Here is a 19,093-nt window from a genome sequence, read left to right as displayed (position 1 = left end):
AAATTTAAAATGGCAGATTTTCAATCAAAAAGGTAGTTTTTAACTCTTTTTTTTAACGTATTCCTTGTAGAAAATTAACATGCTTATACACACAAACGAAATCTAAATGTAAGTAGGTGAATTAAAAGGCGAGTGAGCGTAGCGAACGAGCTAACCCGAAGGCAAGTGAGCGCAGCGAACGAGCTCCAACCTAAAGGTGAGTGAGCGTAGCGAACGAACTACCCTGAAGGCAAGTGAGCGCAGCGAACGAGCTCCAACCTAAAAGTGAGTGAGCGTAGCGAACGAGCTAACCTGAAGGCAAGTGAGCGCAGCGAACGAGCTCCAACCTAAAGGTGAGTGAGCGTAGCGAACGAGCTAACCTGAAGGCAAGTGAGCGCAGCGAACGAGCTCCAACCTAAAAGTGAGTGAGCGTAGCGAACGAGCTAACCTGAAGGCAAGTGAGCGCAGCGAACGAGCTCCAACCTAAAGGTGAGTGAGCGTAGCGAACGAGCTAACCTGAAGGCAAGTGAGCGCAGCGAACGAGCTCCAAGCTAAAGGTGAGTGAGCGTAGCGAACGAACTTCAACCAGGATTTGATTGAGCCATTTTACCTCACTCTAACTCCTAAGACTTTATATCGATGCTTATTGATGTACAAAAAGTTTTAGAGGTTGTTACTTAGCAAATTTAATTTATCATAGCACCGGCCCTACAACGAGACTCTAACATGTCAAGACTGGTTTGGTTTGCACTTAACAACCCCTCTATGAAATACTTCGCAACTGCAAAGTTATCACTACGTCTTTTACGCAAAAATGTTTCCGGACAACATCCTGTCCCCCGTGACAATTTCTCATCACGGCTACTATTAAAAGGGGGCCTGGGGGCGGAGCCCCCAGCGAGCACAAGGCGAGTCTAATTAACTATACAGCCCGATGTGTAACTCACTCACTCAATGGGGATACAAATTCTAGACCACTTCTAGAATAGCTAGAGATCTGAAATTTGGCACACTTGTAGGTCTTGGGCCCAAACCCACGGGAAAATCCTAAAAAGTTGCATTTTTTAACATTAACCCCCCCGTAATCTCGAATTTCCCCCCCTTGTTATTCTTATGGGAAATAACATTGAAAATTCCCGACTTTGGTATGGTCATATGAATCGTTTAGAAACGTGCTAGAGACTTCAAATTTGCGTAGTATTGTAGTAAGAGACCTTACATTACCGGTGGAATATGCAAAAGTCCCATTTTCAAATTTTAACCCACCCAAAAATCCAAAATGGCGGACCTCTGAAAACGAAAAACACTTTTTTTTTCAACCGGATGTAGCTCGAAAACGGTAAGAGCTAGAAAAGATTTGAAAGAATCTTAGCGAAAGGAAATTAAATTTTCTACAAAACCCTCTTAGGCGTTTTCTAAAAATCGCATTTCTTCAGCTTCAAAAAACGCCCTACTTTCAAAATTTGGTAAATTTGTATTAAATTTTTACCGGTTTTCGCCATTTTTTCATACTTAAATAATTTTTTTTTCACAAATTATTATTGCTTTGTATTTTCCTTACTTTACTTTAAATTTTACTCATGACATGTTTTTTCGTAACTTTACTCCTTGACCCCCAAAACTTAATTTTAATCTCAAAATTTGAAGGTTTTTTGCCACTTTTACGAGCCCCATGTTATTCTTATGGAGAATAAGATTGAAATTTAATGACTTTGGTATGGTCATATGAATCGTTTAGAAACGTGCTAGAGACTTGTAATTTGGTAGTATTGTAGTAAGGGATTATAAGCTAATGGTGAAATTTTCAAAAGTCCCATTTTCAAATTTTAAGCCCCCCAAAAATCCAAAATGGCGTACCTCTGAAAACAAAAAAACACACTTTTTTCAACCGGATGTAGCTCGAAAACAGTAAGAGCTAGAAAAGATTTGAAAGAATCTTAGCGAAAGGAAATTAGATTTTCTACATAACCCTCTAAGCGTTTTCCGGAAATCTCACTCCTTCAGCTTCAACAAACGCCCTACTTTCAAAATTTGGTAAATTTCTTTCAAATTTTTACCAGTTTTCGCTATTTTTTCATACTTAAATAATTCCTTTTCGCAAATATTATTATTGCTTCGTATTCTCCTTACTTTACTTTAAATTTTACACTTTACGTGTTTTTTCGTAACTTTACTCCTTGACCCCCAAAACTTAGGTTTAATGTCAAAATTTGAAAATTTTACGAGCCCCATGTTATTCTTATGGAGAATAACATTTACCCTATAAAAACCACCATAAATCCCCGTTCCCATGGTCCGTTCATGCTATAGATTTACTCTGGTTTACTTAAGGTTTTATCCTCCTATCGTATTTACAACCCCCCCCAAATATTAAATCCCCCCCAATGTTATTCTTACAGGTGCATAATTCTAAATCACGTTTACCCATTTCTAGAATGACTAGATCTGAAATTTGGCATGATTGTAGATCTTGCGCCCTTTCCGAAAAGTGAAATTTTACAAATATAACTCCCCCCCACGAAATATAGAATCCCCCCAATGTTATTCCTACAGGTGCATCGGTCTAAATCAATTTTACCCACTTCTAGATTAGCTAAAGATCTGAAATTTGGCTCAATTGTAGGTCTTGCGCCATTACCCATTTGTATTTACCCCCAACCAAAAAGGGGGCCTGGGGGCGTCGTATTTTCAACCCCCCCCCAAATATTAAATCCTCCCCCCCTAATGTTATTCTTACAGGTGCATAAGTCTAAATCACGTTTACCCATTTCTAGATTTACTGGATATCTGAAATTTGGCATGATTGTTGATCTTGCGCCCTTTTCGAAAAGTGACATTTTACAAATATAACTCCCCCCCACGAAAATTAGAATCCCCCCCAATGTTATTCCTACACGTACATCGGTCTAAATCAATTTTACCCACTTCTAGATTAGCTAAAGATCTGAAATTTGGCTCAATTGCAGGTCTTGCGCCATTACCCATTTCTTTTTACCCCCAACCAAAGAAGGGGGCCTGGGGGCGGAGCCCCCAGCGAGCCAAAGGCGAGTCTATATTATATACAGCCCGATGTGTAACTGACTGACTGACTGATTCATCAGGTATACAAATGTTTGGGCACTTCTAGAATAGCTAGGAAGCTGAAATTTTTTTTGGAGGTCCGTCTAGGTCCCAAAGCACCAGCAAAATCCCAAAAAGTTACATTTTCAAAATGCAACCCCCCCAAAAAAATTCCATTAAAAACTCCCTTTTTTGGGGAAAACACGTTTTTTTAAAACGGCTGTAGCTCGAAAACGGTAAGAGCTAGAATCGATTTGAGGAAAAATCGTGAGTTTGGAATTAAATTTTCTACAAGACACTATTAAGCGTTTTTCGAAAATCGCACTCCTTTACCTTCAAAAAACGCCCTACTTCCAAAAATTGTAAAAATTCTTGATTTTTTTAAGTGTTTTTAATTTTTAAAATGACTTTTCGCACATATATTTCTACTTTTAATGCTCCCAACGTTGAAAGGAATGTCCCTAGAGTGACCTTCCATAATTTTAACCTACAAAAAAAATTCAAAATGGCGGATTTTCAATCAAAAAGATCGTTTTTTTAATGTGTTTCTTATGGAGAATTAACATGCTACGACAAGCAAACTAGAAGTAAACGTGAGTAGGTGAAATATGGGCGTTTGGCGACAGAAAAAGCATTATTGTCACTTCTAGAGTAGCTACGGAGCTGAAATTTTTTGTAAAAGTTTGTCTGGGTACCAACCCACCCAGAAAGTCCCAAAATTTAGTTTTTCCAACTGAAACCCACCAAAAGAAATCCTTTAAAACCCTAGTTTTTTTGGGAAAAACATGTTTTTTTAAAACTGCTGTAGCTCGAAAACGGTAAGAGCTAGAAACGATTTGAGGGAAAATCGTAGGTTCAGAATCAAATTTTCTACAAGACAGTTTTCTCAAAGAAGGGGTCATATCGAAAATCTGACTCCTTCACCTTCAAATAACGCCCTACTTCCAAAAATTGTAAAAACTCTTGATTTTTTAAGTGTTTTTATTTTCGTACATATATTTGTACCTTTTATGGTCCCAACGTTGAAAACAAAGTCCCTTGAGTGACCTTCTATAATTTGAACGTACTAAAAAATTAAAAATGGCGGGGTTTCAATCAAGAAGGGAGTTTTTAAAGATTTTTTTAACGTATTCCAATCCCATTCCAACCCCCTCTCTTTCATCCCCATTAAAATTTTTAAATTCATGACAATAGCTAATTTGCAACCAAAAGGTGAGTGAGCGTAGCGAACGAGCTAACCTGAAGGCAAGTGAGCACAGCGAACGAGCTCCAACCTAAAGGTGAGTGAGCGAAGCGAACGAGCTAACCTGAAGGCAAGTGAGCGCAGCGAACGAGCTCCAACCTACAGGTGAGTGAGCGTAGCGAACGAACTTCAACCTAAAGGTGAGTGAGCGTAGCGAACGAGCTAACCTGAAGGCAAGTGAGCGCAGCGAACGAGCTCCAACCTAAAGGTGAGTGAGCGTAGCGAACGAGCTAACCTGAAGGTGAGTGAGCGTAGCGAACGAGCTAACTTGAAGGCAAGTGAGCGCAGCGAACGAGTTCCAACCTAAAGGTGAGTGAGCGTAGCGAACGAACTTCAACCAGGATTTGGTTGAGCCATGCGTTTAGTTTAATTTTTTTCCCATCTCCACCCCAAATTCGTGTTTAAACCTTAAATTTTACCTTATTTTCCCTATTTTTCGTGATTTTGACTGCGCAAGGGGTCCATTCTTCATGCCGATAATTTTCACCAACCCCCGCCCCTAAGATTATTTTAAAATATTATTTTACATCACTCTAACTCCTAAGATTTTATATCGATGCTTATTGATGTGAAGAAAGTTTTTTGAGGTTGTGACTTAGCAAATTTAATTTATCATAGCACCGGCCCTACATCGAGACACTAACATGTCAAGACTGGTTTGGTTTGCACTTAACAACCCCTCTTTAGAATACTTCGCAACTGCCAAGTTATCACTACGTCTTTTACGCAAAAATGTTTCCGGACAAAAAATGTTTCCGGACAACATCCTGTCCCCCGTGAACATTTCTCATCACGGCTACTATTAAAAGGGGGCCTGGGGGCGGAGCCCCCAGCGAGCACAAGGCGAGTCTAATTAACTATACAGCCCGATGTGTAACTCACTCACTCAATGGGGATACAAATTCTAGACCACTTCTAGAATAGCTAGAGATCTGAAATTTGGCACACTTGTAGGTCTTGGGCCCAAACCCACGGGAAAATCCTAAAAAGTTGCATTTTTTAACATTAACCCCCCCGTAATCTCGAATTTCCCCCCCTTGTTATTCTTATGGGAAATAACATTGAAAATTCCCGACTTTGGTATGGTCATATGAATCGTTTAGAAACGTGCTAGAGACTTCAAATTTGCGTAGTATTGTAGTAAGAGACCTTACATTACCGGTGGAATATGCAAAAGTCCCATTTTCAAATTTTAACCCACCCAAAAATCCAAAATGGCGGACCTCTGAAAACGAAAAACACTTTTTTTTTCAACCGGATGTAGCTCGAAAACGGTAAGAGCTAGAAAAGATTTGAAAGAATCTTAGCGAAAGGAAATTAAATTTTCTACAAAACCCTCTTAGGCGTTTTCTAAAAATCGCATTTCTTCAGCTTCAAAAAACGCCCTACTTTCAAAATTTGGTAAATTTGTATTAAATTTTTACCGGTTTTCGCCATTTTTTCATACTTAAATAATTTTTTTTTCACAAATTATTATTGCTTTGTATTTTCCTTACTTTACTTTAAATTTTACTCATGACATGTTTTTTCGTAACTTTACTCCTTGACCCCCAAAACTTAATTTTAATCTCAAAATTTGAAGGTTTTTTGCCACTTTTACGAGCCCCATGTTATTCTTATGGAGAATAAGATTGAAATTTAATGACTTTGGTATGGTCATATGAATCGTTTAGAAACGTGCTAGAGACTTGTAATTTGGTAGTATTGTAGTAAGGGATTATAAGCTAATGGTGAAATTTTCAAAAGTCCCATTTTCAAATTTTAAGCCCCCCAAAAATCCAAAATGGCGTACCTCTGAAAACAAAAAAACACACTTTTTTCAACCGGATGTAGCTCGAAAACAGTAAGAGCTAGAAAAGATTTGAAAGAATCTTAGCGAAAGGAAATTAGATTTTCTACATAACCCTCTAAGCGTTTTCCGGAAATCTCACTCCTTCAGCTTCAACAAACGCCCTACTTTCAAAATTTGGTAAATTTCTTTCAAATTTTTACCAGTTTTCGCTATTTTTTCATACTTAAATAATTCCTTTTCGCAAATATTATTATTGCTTCGTATTCTCCTTACTTTACTTTAAATTTTACACTTTACGTGTTTTTTCGTAACTTTACTCCTTGACCCCCAAAACTTAGGTTTAATGTCAAAATTTGAAAATTTTACGAGCCCCATGTTATTCTTATGGAGAATAACATTTACCCTATAAAAACCACCATAAATCCCCGTTCCCATGGTCCGTTCATGCTATAGATTTACTCTGGTTTACTTAAGGTTTTATCCTCCTATCGTATTTACAACCCCCCCCAAATATTAAATCCCCCCCAATGTTATTCTTACAGGTGCATAATTCTAAATCACGTTTACCCATTTCTAGAATGACTAGATCTGAAATTTGGCATGATTGTAGATCTTGCGCCCTTTCCGAAAAGTGAAATTTTACAAATATAACTCCCCCCCACGAAATATAGAATCCCCCCAATGTTATTCCTACAGGTGCATCGGTCTAAATCAATTTTACCCACTTCTAGATTAGCTAAAGATCTGAAATTTGGCTCAATTGTAGGTCTTGCGCCATTACCCATTTGTATTTACCCCCAACCAAAAAGGGGGCCTGGGGGCGTCGTATTTTCAACCCCCCCCAAATATTAAATCCTCCCCCCCTAATGTTATTCTTACAGGTGCATAAGTCTAAATCACGTTTACCCATTTCTAGATTTACTGGATATCTGAAATTTGGCATGATTGTTGATCTTGCGCCCTTTTCGAAAAGTGACATTTTACAAATATAACTCCCCCCCACGAAAATTAGAATCCCCCCCAATGTTATTCCTACACGTACATCGGTCTAAATCAATTTTACCCACTTCTAGATTAGCTAAAGATCTGAAATTTGGCTCAATTGCAGGTCTTGCGCCATTACCCATTTCTTTTTACCCCCAACCAAAGAAGGGGGCCTGGGGGCGGAGCCCCCAGCGAGCCAAAGGCGAGTCTATATTATATACAACCCGATGTGTAACTGATTGACTGACTGACTGACTCACTGATCAGGTATACTAAATATTGGGCACTTCTAGAATAGCTAGAGAGCTGAAATTTTCGGTGGAGGTCCGTATGGGTCCCAGACCACCAGGAAAATCCCAAAAAGTTACATTTTCAAATTGCAACCCCCCCAAAAAAATTCCATTAAAAACGCCCTTTTTTGGGAAAAACATGTTTTTTTAAAACAGCTGTAGCTCGAAAACGGTAAGAGCTAGAATCGATTTGAGGAAAAATCGTGAGTTTGGAATGAAATTTTCTACAAGACACCAATAAGCGTTTTTCAAAAATCGCACTCCTTCACCTTCAAAAAACGCCCTACTTCCAAAAATTGTGAAAATTCTCGATTTTTTTACGCGTTTTTAATTTTTAAAACGACTTTTCGTACGTACATTTGTACATTTTATGCTCCCAACGTTGAAAGGAATGTCCCTAGAGTAACCTTCTATAATTTTAACCTACTAAAAAAAATTCAAAATGGCGGATTTTCAATAAAAAATATTATTTTTTAACGTATTTCTTATGGAGAATTAACATGCTACGACAAGCGAACTAGAAGTAAACGTCAGTAGGTGAAATATGGGCGTTTGGCGACAGAAAAAGCATTTCTGTCACTTCTAGAGTATCTACGGGGCTGAAATTTTTTGTTAAGGTATGTCTGGGTACCAAACCACCCAGAAAGTCCCGAAATTTAGTTTTTCCAACTGAAACCCACCAAAAGAAATCCCTTAAAACCCTAGTTTTTTTCGGAAAAACATGTTTTTTTCAAACTGCTGTAGCTCGAAAACGGTAAGAGCTAGAAACGATTTGAGGGAAAATCGTAGGTTCAGAATTAAATTTTCTACAAGACTCTTTTCTCAAAGAAGGGGTCATATCGAAAATCTTACTCCTTCACCTTCAAAAAACGCTCTACTTCCAAAAATTGTTAAAATTCTTGATTTCTTTGATGTTTTTAATTTATAAAACGGATTTTCGTACATATATTTGTACTTTTTATGGTCTTAACGTTGGAAAGAAAGTCCCTTGAGTCACCATCTATAATTTCGACGTATTAAAAAATTTTAAATGGTGGATTTTCAATAAAAAATGTAGTTTTTGACTCTTTTTTAACGTATTCCTTATAGAAAATTAACATGCTTCACAAACGAGATCTAAATGTAAGTAGGTGAATTAAAAGGTGAGTGAGCGTAGCGAACGAGCTAACCTGAAGGCAAGTGAGCGCAGCGAACGAGCTCCAACCTAAAAGTGAGTGAGCGTAGCGAACGAGCTAAACTGAAGGCAAGTGAGCGCAGCGAACGAGCTCCAACCTAAAGGTGAGTGAGCGTAGCGAACGAGCTAACCTGAAGGCAAGTGAGCGCAGCGAACGAGCTCCAACCTAAAGGTGAGTGAGCGTAGCGAACGAACTTCAACCAGGATTTGATTGAGCCATTTTACCTCACTCTAACTCTTAAGACTTTATATCGATGCTTATTGATGTGAAGAAAGATTTAGAGGTTGTGACTTAGCAAATTTAATTTATCACAGCACCGGCCCTACATCGAGACTCTAACATGTCAAGACTGGTTTGGTTTGCACTTAACAACCCCCCTATGGAATACTTCGCAACTGCAAAGTTATCACTACGTCTTTTACGCAAAAATGTTTCCGGACAACATCCTGTCCCCCGTGACAATTTCTCATCACGGCTACTATTAAAAGGGGGCCTGGGGGCGGAGCCCCCAGCGAGCACAAGGCGAGTCTAATTAACTATACAGCCCGATGTGTAACTCACTCACTCAATGGGGATACAAATTCTAGACCACTTCTAGAATAGCTAGAGATCTGAAATTTGGCACACTTGTAGGTCTTGGGCCCAAACCCACGGGAAAATCCTAAAAAGTTGCATTTTTTAACATTAACCCCCCCGTAATCTCGAATTTCCCCCCTTGTTATTCTTATGGGAAATAACATTGAAAATTCCCGACTTTGGTATGGTCATATGAATCGTTTAGAAACGTGCTAGAGACTTCAAATTTGCGTAGTATTGTAGTAAGAGACCTTACATTACCGGTGGAATATGCAAAAGTCCCATTTTCAAATTTTAACCCACCCAAAAATCCAAAATGGCGGACCTCTGAAAACGAAAAACACTTTTTTTTTCAACCGGATGTAGCTCGAAAACGGTAAGAGCTAGAAAAGATTTGAAAGAATCTTAGCGAAAGGAAATTAAATTTTCTACAAAACCCTCTTAGGCGTTTTCTAAAAATCGCATTTCTTCAGCTTCAAAAAACGCCCTACTTTCAAAATTTGGTAAATTTGTATTAAATTTTTACCGGTTTTCGCCATTTTTTCATACTTAAATAATTTTTTTTTCACAAATTATTATTGCTTTGTATTTTCCTTACTTTACTTTAAATTTTACTCATGACATGTTTTTTCGTAACTTTACTCCTTGACCCCCAAAACTTAATTTTAATCTCAAAATTTGAAGGTTTTTTGCCACTTTTACGAGCCCCATGTTATTCTTATGGAGAATAAGATTGAAATTTAATGACTTTGGTATGGTCATATGAATCGTTTAGAAACGTGCTAGAGACTTGTAATTTGGTAGTATTGTAGTAAGGGATTATAAGCTAATGGTGAAATTTTCAAAAGTCCCATTTTCAAATTTTAAGCCCCCCAAAAATCCAAAATGGCGTACCTCTGAAAACAAAAAAACACACTTTTTTCAACCGGATGTAGCTCGAAAACAGTAAGAGCTAGAAAAGATTTGAAAGAATCTTAGCGAAAGGAAATTAGATTTTCTACATAACCCTCTAAGCGTTTTCCGGAAATCTCACTCCTTCAGCTTCAACAAACGCCCTACTTTCAAAATTTGGTAAATTTCTTTCAAATTTTTACCAGTTTTCGCTATTTTTTCATACTTAAATAATTCCTTTTCGCAAATATTATTATTGCTTCGTATTCTCCTTACTTTACTTTAAATTTTACACTTTACGTGTTTTTTCGTAACTTTACTCCTTGACCCCCAAAACTTAGGTTTAATGTCAAAATTTGAAAATTTTACGAGCCCCATGTTATTCTTATGGAGAATAACATTTACCCTATAAAAACCACCATAAATCCCCGTTCCCATGGTCCGTTCATGCTATAGATTTACTCTGGTTTACTTAAGGTTTTATCCTCCTATCGTATTTACAACCCCCCCCAAATATTAAATCCCCCCCAATGTTATTCTTACAGGTGCATAATTCTAAATCACGTTTACCCATTTCTAGAATGACTAGATCTGAAATTTGGCATGATTGTAGATCTTGCGCCCTTTCCGAAAAGTGAAATTTTACAAATATAACTCCCCCCCACGAAATATAGAATCCCCCCAATGTTATTCCTACAGGTGCATCGGTCTAAATCAATTTTACCCACTTCTAGATTAGCTAAAGATCTGAAATTTGGCTCAATTGTAGGTCTTGCGCCATTACCCATTTGTATTTACCCCCAACCAAAAAGGGGGCCTGGGGGCGTCGTATTTTCAACCCCCCCCCAAATATTAAATCCTCCCCCCCTAATGTTATTCTTACAGGTGCATAAGTCTAAATCACGTTTACCCATTTCTAGATTTACTGGATATCTGAAATTTGGCATGATTGTTGATCTTGCGCCCTTTTCGAAAAGTGACATTTTACAAATATAACTCCCCCCCACGAAAATTAGAATCCCCCCCAATGTTATTCCTACACGTACATCGGTCTAAATCAATTTTACCCACTTCTAGATTAGCTAAAGATCTGAAATTTGGCTCAATTGCAGGTCTTGCGCCATTACCCATTTCTTTTTACCCCCAACCAAAGAAGGGGGCCTGGGGGCGGAGCCCCCAGCGAGCCAAAGGCGAGTCTAAATACTATACAATCCGATGTGTAACTGACTGGGGATACAAATTCTAGACCACTTCTAGATGAGCTAGAGACTTGAAATTTTCGGTGGTTGTAGGTCTAGTGCCCAAACCACCCATAAAATTCCAAAAAGTCGCATTTTCAAATTTTAACCCCCCCGAAAATTCGAATTCCCCCCCCCCATGTTATTCTTATGGGGAATAACATTAAAAATGGCCGACTTTCGTGTTCCCATCTGAACCACTTAGAAACGTGCTAGAGACTTCAAATTTGCGTAGTATTGTAGTAAAAGATCTTACATTACCGGTGGAATATGCAAAAGTCCCATTTTCAAATTTTAACCCACCCAAAAATCCAAAACGGCGGACCTCTGAAAACGAAAAAACACTTTTTTTTCAACCGGATGTAGCTCGAAAACGGTAAGAGCTAGAAAAGATTTGACAGTATATCCAGGAACAGGAATTAAATTTTCTACAAAACCCTCTTGGGCGTTTTCAGAAAATCGCACTCCTTAAGCTTCAAAAAACGCCCTACTTTCAAAATTTTGTAAATTTTTTTCAAATTTTTATCGGTTTTTGCTATGTTTTCGTACCTAAATAATTATTTTTTGCAAATATTATTAATGTTTCGTATTCTCCTTAGTTTACTTTACATTTCACCCTTTACATGTATTTTCGTAACTTTACTCCTTGACCCCCAAAAACTTAATTTTAATGTGAAAATTTGATTGGTTTTTACCGGTTTTACCAGCCCCATGTTATCCTTATGGAGAATAGCTATGTAATTTTAATACTTTGGTATGCTCATCTGATTAGTTTAGAAACGTTCTAAAGACTTTAAATTTTTGTAGTATTGCAGTATGGGATCATCCGTTAATGGTGGAATTTGCAAAAATGCCTTTTAAAAATTTTAACCCCCAAAAAAATCCAAAATGGTAGACGTATAAAAACGAAAAAACACGGTTTTTAATACCGACTATAACTAAAAAACGGTAATAGCTAGCAAAAATTTGAAAGAATCTTCATGAACAGGAATTAAATTTCCTACAAGACACTATTACGCGTTTTTAGAAAATCGCACTCCTTCACCTAAAAAAAACGCCCTACTTTCAAATTTTGGTAAATTTTCTTCAAATTTTTAACGGTTTTTGACGCGTGCTGGCGTTTATTAAACTTTCCAGTATCAGAATCTGAGCCGGCTGTTGAATGTCTTCCCGTCCATCTGGAGGGCAAGCAGTCCGTCCTGTTTAGACCTGGCCAACTGGCAGAGGCAGCCGCTAGGAACAGCTCCAAACTCACCATCTACTTTGACCGGCCTCGTATTTCACTGTTTGACGACCTGACTTATCAGGGGTTCTATGAAACGTTTGTGGTTCATGTCAAGCGCCCAAAAACTGCGGAGATATACGAGCACCCCGATGGCGTCCATTTTATCACTGCCCGACAGCGTGGCGAGAAGGTGTGCAGACTGTTTTGGGTCTCACCGAGCAGGACAGAACAGTATTACCTGCGTATCCTGCTTATGACTGTATCTTGCCGTGGTTATGCCGACCTCCTGTCCCGCGGTGGACCAAACTGCCGCACTTTTCAAGGGGTCGCGCGGCATCTTGGCTTGGTGCAAGACGAACAGGAGTACCACTACGCACTGCGCGAGGCCGCCACTTTCATGACTGGCCCGAGACTTCGTTCTTTCTTTGTGATCCTCTGCAACATGGGGGCTCCTGCAGCTCTCCTGTGGGATGCTTTCCGTGATTCCATCTGCGAGGACCACATAGAGCGTAATCCTCTCGATGTTGAACTGGCCTACAAGCTAGGTCTCATCGATATTGATCGGAGTCTTCGTCGGCAGGGTTCTTGCGTCGCAGATCATGGCCTCCCCGATGTACACGATGACACGACGGAGTTGGGCAGAGAACTGCTCTTACATGGTGAAAATCAACAGAGAGTGTTTGTGGAGGAGTGGGTGCCAAAGCTCTCTGAAGATCAAAACCGCGTATTTGAGTACGTTACCTCCGTTCTCAATGCCCCTGCCAGCGGAACGTCGTCGAAAATCATTTTTCTTGACGGCCCGGGAGGCTATGGGAAGACCACTCTGATTCGTGTCATTCTCGCATACGTGAGAGGTTGTCGTCAGGTTGCACTGGCAGTCGCTAGCTCTGGGATCGCCGCGGGTAACATGCCTGGTGGAACTACAGCTCACAGCATGTTCCGGTTGCCACTCGACTTCGGTGACGGCACCGGCTTTTGGAACATCACCAACGGCTCCCAGCGAGCAGAGCTCATCAGGGCCGCAAGGCTCATTGTCTTTGATGAGGCCCCGATGGCACATCGGTTCGTTTTCGAGGTTCTTGACAGATCCCTGCGAGACCTCATGCGTTCCAGTGAGCTATTCGGTGGTAAAATATTCCTCTGTTGTGGCGACTTTCGCCAGATCGCGCCTGTCGTTGTAAACGCTCGTACTCCAACTGACATTGTTTGTGTCTCACTTCGGGCTTCCCATCTGTGGCAGCATTTCAAAATTTTTGCCCTGACAACAGCTCATCGGACTAGTAGTTCCACAGCCTATTCCGAATTCCTTCTTAGGGTAGGCAACGGAACTGTCAGTTCGACCACTTTCTTGGAGGGACGGAACGAACAAAGTCTAATTCCGCTGCTCGGGATTAGACAAGTGACGTCTTTGACTGATTTGGTCGATTCCGTCTTTCCCGCAAACGTCCTACTCGACTCTGATATGTGTTCGCGACGCGCAATCCTCTCGACTCTGATAGTGAACGTCAAGGAGATCAACGACCACATCTTGAACTCCCTCGACGGTCATCTGTACGAGCTGAGGAGCGCCGACACAGTCGACAGAGAGAACGACGATGGCCTGGATGTCGACGTTCAACTCCTGAACACGGCTACTGGCAAGGGCGTACCAGACCATGTTCTGCGGCTGAAGATCGGTTCTGTTTGCCTCATTATGAGGAACCTCAACATCGCTGAAGGACTCGTCAACGGCACTAAAGTCATCGTAATCGGCATCACCAACCGCCTGATTACAGTGAGACTTCCCGGACAGACGCAACCTATCGGAATTCCCCGGATTACCTTTACTTTTGCGTTTGTCGAGGGTTCGCCGTTACGTGTTCGTCGACGTCAGTTCCCACTGATGTTGGCCTATTGCATGACCGGACACAAGAGCCAAGGTCAGACAATAGATTCAGTCGGTGTTGATTTACGGACCGATTGCTTCACGCACGGGCAACTATACGTCTTGCTCAGTAGGGTCAGACATCCAGACCATATTGTTGTTCTCGTACACCCCGAACGTGTCCGAGATGGAATCGCATACGCAAAGAACATCGTGTATGGCGATCTCCTTCTCTAAACCTGATTTGACATTAGCAGTAGGCTAGGGGATCTGCTTAATCAAAACTCCCCGTTGTGACTTGACAACATCGGCAGTACGATAGGGGGCCTGCCTTATCAAAAGTCCCCGTTGTTGTATAAAGTAGTTAGTAAAGTTTACTAACTTGTACATTTGTAAATAATTGTAAATATGGTTCCGACGTTTCCTGGCCTCCCCGTGGCGGAACTGGATATGCCATAAATTGTATGGCTAACCGACAGGGAAACAAACATTACTTGATCTATTTTCATAAATATATACATGAATATCTACTATAATCTATTTAATTCATATGATACTTTACTATTATCAACTTATTCACTTATCAATCGACATACTAATCAATCTACTCATCTTATACAACAGTTCTCTAATTTGTACATTTGTAAGTAATTGTAAATATGGTTCCAACGTTTCCTGGCCTCCTCGTGGCGGAACTGGATATGCCATACAGTTTGTGGCTAACTGACAGGGAAACAAACATTACTTAATCTATTTTCATAAATATATACGTCATGAATATCTACTATAATCTATTTTCTATTTACATCATATATACATGAATATCTAATATAATCTATTCACATCATATAATACTTTACTATTATCAACTTATTAACCTATCAATGAACATCAATATAAATTTACTTATCTTGTACAAAAGTTTACTAACTTGTACATATTCAAATAATTGCAAATATGGTTCCGACGATTCCTGGCCTCCTCGTGGCGGAACTGGATATGCCATAAAGTTTATGGCTAACCGACAGGGAAACAAACCTTACTTAATCTATTTTCGTAATTATATACTTGAATATCTACTATAATCTATTTACTTCATATAATACTTTACTATTATCAACTTATTAACTTATCAATCTCCTCTAATAAATTCATGAAATCGTTATTACTTTAATGTCGATTTTTACTATAACGAACCCTTCTCTCCTCATATTATTACTTCCTTTGACCAAAAACTCAATTGTAAAAATACTTGACTAACATACTCACTTACCGCAACTTAAAAAATGATTTTTTTATGAGGTGTTCCTTAAGCTAGAAGTTATCTTACTCAAAGTTAACTTATATAACTTAATATTGACGGTTTCACTTCTTGCTTTGTTACAACTTAACTCTAATCTACTAATGACGACTAACAGCTAGGGGGCCTGGGGGCGGAGCCCCCAGCGAGCCAAAGGCGAGTATAGCATATACCAACTGTAGCAGTTTTAAATACTCGTAAAAATAGAACATATGAGCACATTGCTTTTCTCCTTTGGTATTTGGTAATATAATTTGTAATTTAATATAAAATATTCTATGATTTACAAAAAGTCTTGTCAGCAGCTTAACTAGCCTATGTTCAAGTTCAATGCAACACTAGCAACACATTTGTAACTTAATCGATAGCCAAAGCAACTAGTTGTAAGAAAATTCATTACTCCCTATCTATTGCAACCCAGTGACCCATAACCCTTTTACAATGTGACCTAACATGTCACCATAGAACTACTGTATCACTAACAGTAGTCATTGTCACGCCACATGGCTGGGTATTGCCACGGTGGGACAAGACGAGTGTCACGGTCGAGCAAATGTTACTCCGGCCGTGACAATTACTGTGGAAATGACTGCCACTGCCATCATCTACTAGTAGGTTGCCATTTACACATTGTTGTAGAGGTCAAATAACAGAAGGCACTGGTCGTGGAACACACGTGAATCACCAAAGTTGTAGTGTTACGAGAGCTAAAATTGCCCGACGTTTTGCGAAATCTGACGTTAACAAGTTATAACCATAACTTAGTTACTAAAACCTTGTTGTCCGTTTTAATTTTTCTGGAATGTAATAACACAATTGTTGTGTTCAACCATAAAAACTACAGCAGTCCATAGGCCTATACTACATTAGTTCTTTTTACTACCTCAACTATTACCAGTTTTGGTTACTGAAGTCCACACTCATGGACAAGTTGGTATATAGCCTAGGTTTTTACTCAAATAGACCATAGGTAATTAAATGCACCTCTAATAGAGTGTGCTACAATTTTAGTTCTATTATCTCATCCTTCTCTCACAATATTATATACATTAAAGATGTAATAGTTTGTATGGTGACCACCAGTGTGGCACGGTTAATAAATAGATCGATTAAAAAACGCCATAGTACAACAGCAACTAATGTCAATGGCTAAAGAATTAAATAATTTTTTTTGTTCTCGAACTGGCTAAAACTCTAACAATCTCATGCAGATATATAATTACAAAAAAGTTGAAATTCACTATAAAAACCGATTTTGAACATAAGTAAAAGATTTATTTTGTAAAAGTTTTACGATTTATATAATAAAGATCCGAAATGTCTTGATTGGTCTAATGAGTGATATTTAATTTAATTCAATGAGTGAAATATCAAACACTCATTGAATTAATCAAGGCATTCCGAAGCTTTATTCTTATTAGTTCTACTAAAAAAAATATTACAAACATATTTTTTCACCTATACATATTTAAAATTAGTTTTTATTCTATGACCTCGAAGGATTTGTAATTCGATATTATAAATTCACGAAATAATGAAAATATTAGTATTCGAATTTCGTACTTTAGAACGAACACGATCAATTTGGTAAGTTATACGTTTCCTGTAGCAATTGCAAAAGCATACTCCATGGGGTCAATATAATAGATGTGTGTACTAAGCCTTACACTTTTGTAAATTAAATATTATTAACTTGTGACTAGATAATGCCGACTTTTACACATTTATAACATTGTGGAACATCAAGCCTATACATCTTCTGCGGTTGTCCTACAAAGCTTATTAAAACTTTATAAACCACAAGTCTCACCGTCCATCCTCCCTCGGCCACCTCTTGTTCACAGAAGACCTTGAGGAACCAGTAGGTCGTCCCTCGGATCTGGAGGTAGTAGACTCCGGAGTGCCTCATGCCAGCGTTCGATAGGTCCAGACAGGAGTAGCCCTGGAACAGACCAATGGAGTGTCAAGATAGATATACATAAAATATATTTTACTGCAAGAAGGTTGCCAAATTAAAAACAGTTGAATTCCTCAAGAGTTGCACACTAGGTCCGATTGAGACTGGATCTAAAATCTCAATCCAATACCGTCTCCTGGACAATGGAACAACTTCGGTATAGTGTTTATGATTGGATAAAGCTTTACAAACTTAGACCCCGGAATACTTTGCTACTGAGTTACAACAGGAGAAGGGTATTTGAAAATTCTATTTCTTAACCCAACCAGTACTCATAACTCATAGGCGTTCAATAAAAACTAAATATCCAATAAAAATCCACAAATCTGTGGATGAAGTCTTTGTCAAGATCTCTAGTGTTTGCTATAAGCCAATTATTGAGTGCATGAGTTTTATATACATAGTTTCGGTTTTTGGGGTCTAAAGGTAGACATTGAGTTCTAAAATGAATTGAAAATTTTTTTACAAAGCTATCACTAATATTAAGGACTTAACTTTAACACCAACACAACGCCTTGTAATCTATATAAAAGGCAAAGCCCTCACTGACTGACTGACTGACTCATTCACTCATCACCAATTCTCCCACTTCCCATTTACCTAGGAGGCTGAAATTTGGTACACTGATTCTTTAGGCATTAAATAGGAAAAATAAGTTGTTTTTATTCTGATCGGACTCTCGGGCTCCGCCCCAGTGACTCTGGAGTTTCCCATGTTAACCTTATGAGTACTCATATTTAAATGGAATTTATGAATCTTAACAGCTGTTTCAATTAAACAAGTTGGTTCTTTTCTATGATGTTCAATAGCATTAAAGTTACAAGGATTACCAACAGGGTGCAGCACTATTATTATTTTTTTTTAATTTATGACAACAGCTAATTTGCAACTAAAAGGTGAGTGAGCGTAGCGAACGAACTTCAACCTGGAGGCGAGTTAGCGTAGCGAACGAGCTAACCTGAAGGCAAGTGAGCGCAGTGAACGAGCTCCAACCTAAAGGTGAGTGAGCGTAGCGAACGAACTTCAACCAGGACGTAATTGAGCCATGCGAACGAGCTCTCTTATGAAGTAAAACGGGGCAAAGCCCGCGGGTACAGCTAGTGTGAAGATAAACGAAGTATTACTGTAGATTCAGTGTCATGAAATAATTTTGTCACTGACTAAGATCAGATGATTCTTCAGCTAGAGTTACTGAATTGTAAAAATGCAATATCAAGAAACAGTTTTAGACAGCAGCGTATACTTCATGGATGTCAAAAAGTTCTTAAAATTTCGCCATAATTCAGCAAAACCAGCAAGTAATTTATCTTCCCAATTATCGCTTTTCATCTGGAATGACAATGAGAACAACGCATATCAAACTATTTTTCAAAAGTACTATACAGTAAATTCATTATTTCGTCGAAATCGCACTCGAGACGCGTTCTACATGATCAAAACAAGCATCAGATTTCACAATAGGATGAGAAGTTTACTCACACTCATGTCCATGGATTTACTAGATCTCTAACCACTACCC

At 38.8% G+C, this 19,093-nt stretch overlaps 1 protein-coding gene across 1 annotated transcript in view; it reads right to left on the bottom strand.

The window, feature by feature from the left end:
* Positions 1–19,093, bottom strand: part of LOC128994260 (angiopoietin-related protein 1-like) — a 242,582-nt gene that overhangs the window by 35,364 nt on the left and 188,125 nt on the right. The window contains exon 3 of the mRNA XM_054418674.1: positions 17,428–17,559. Coding sequence (XP_054274649.1) covers positions 17,428–17,559 — 132 coding nt within the window. The remainder of the gene's footprint in view (positions 1–17,427; positions 17,560–19,093) is intronic.

The sequence above is a fragment of the Macrosteles quadrilineatus genome, unplaced genomic scaffold, assembly GCF_028750875.1.
Source record: "Macrosteles quadrilineatus isolate MER2022 unplaced genomic scaffold, UCM_ALF_1.0 Scaffold_5__1_contigs__length_97177068, whole genome shotgun sequence".
Classification (NCBI taxonomy): Eukaryota; Metazoa; Arthropoda; class Insecta; order Hemiptera; family Cicadellidae; genus Macrosteles; species Macrosteles quadrilineatus.
This window is presented reverse-complemented; position numbering and strand designations above follow the sequence as displayed.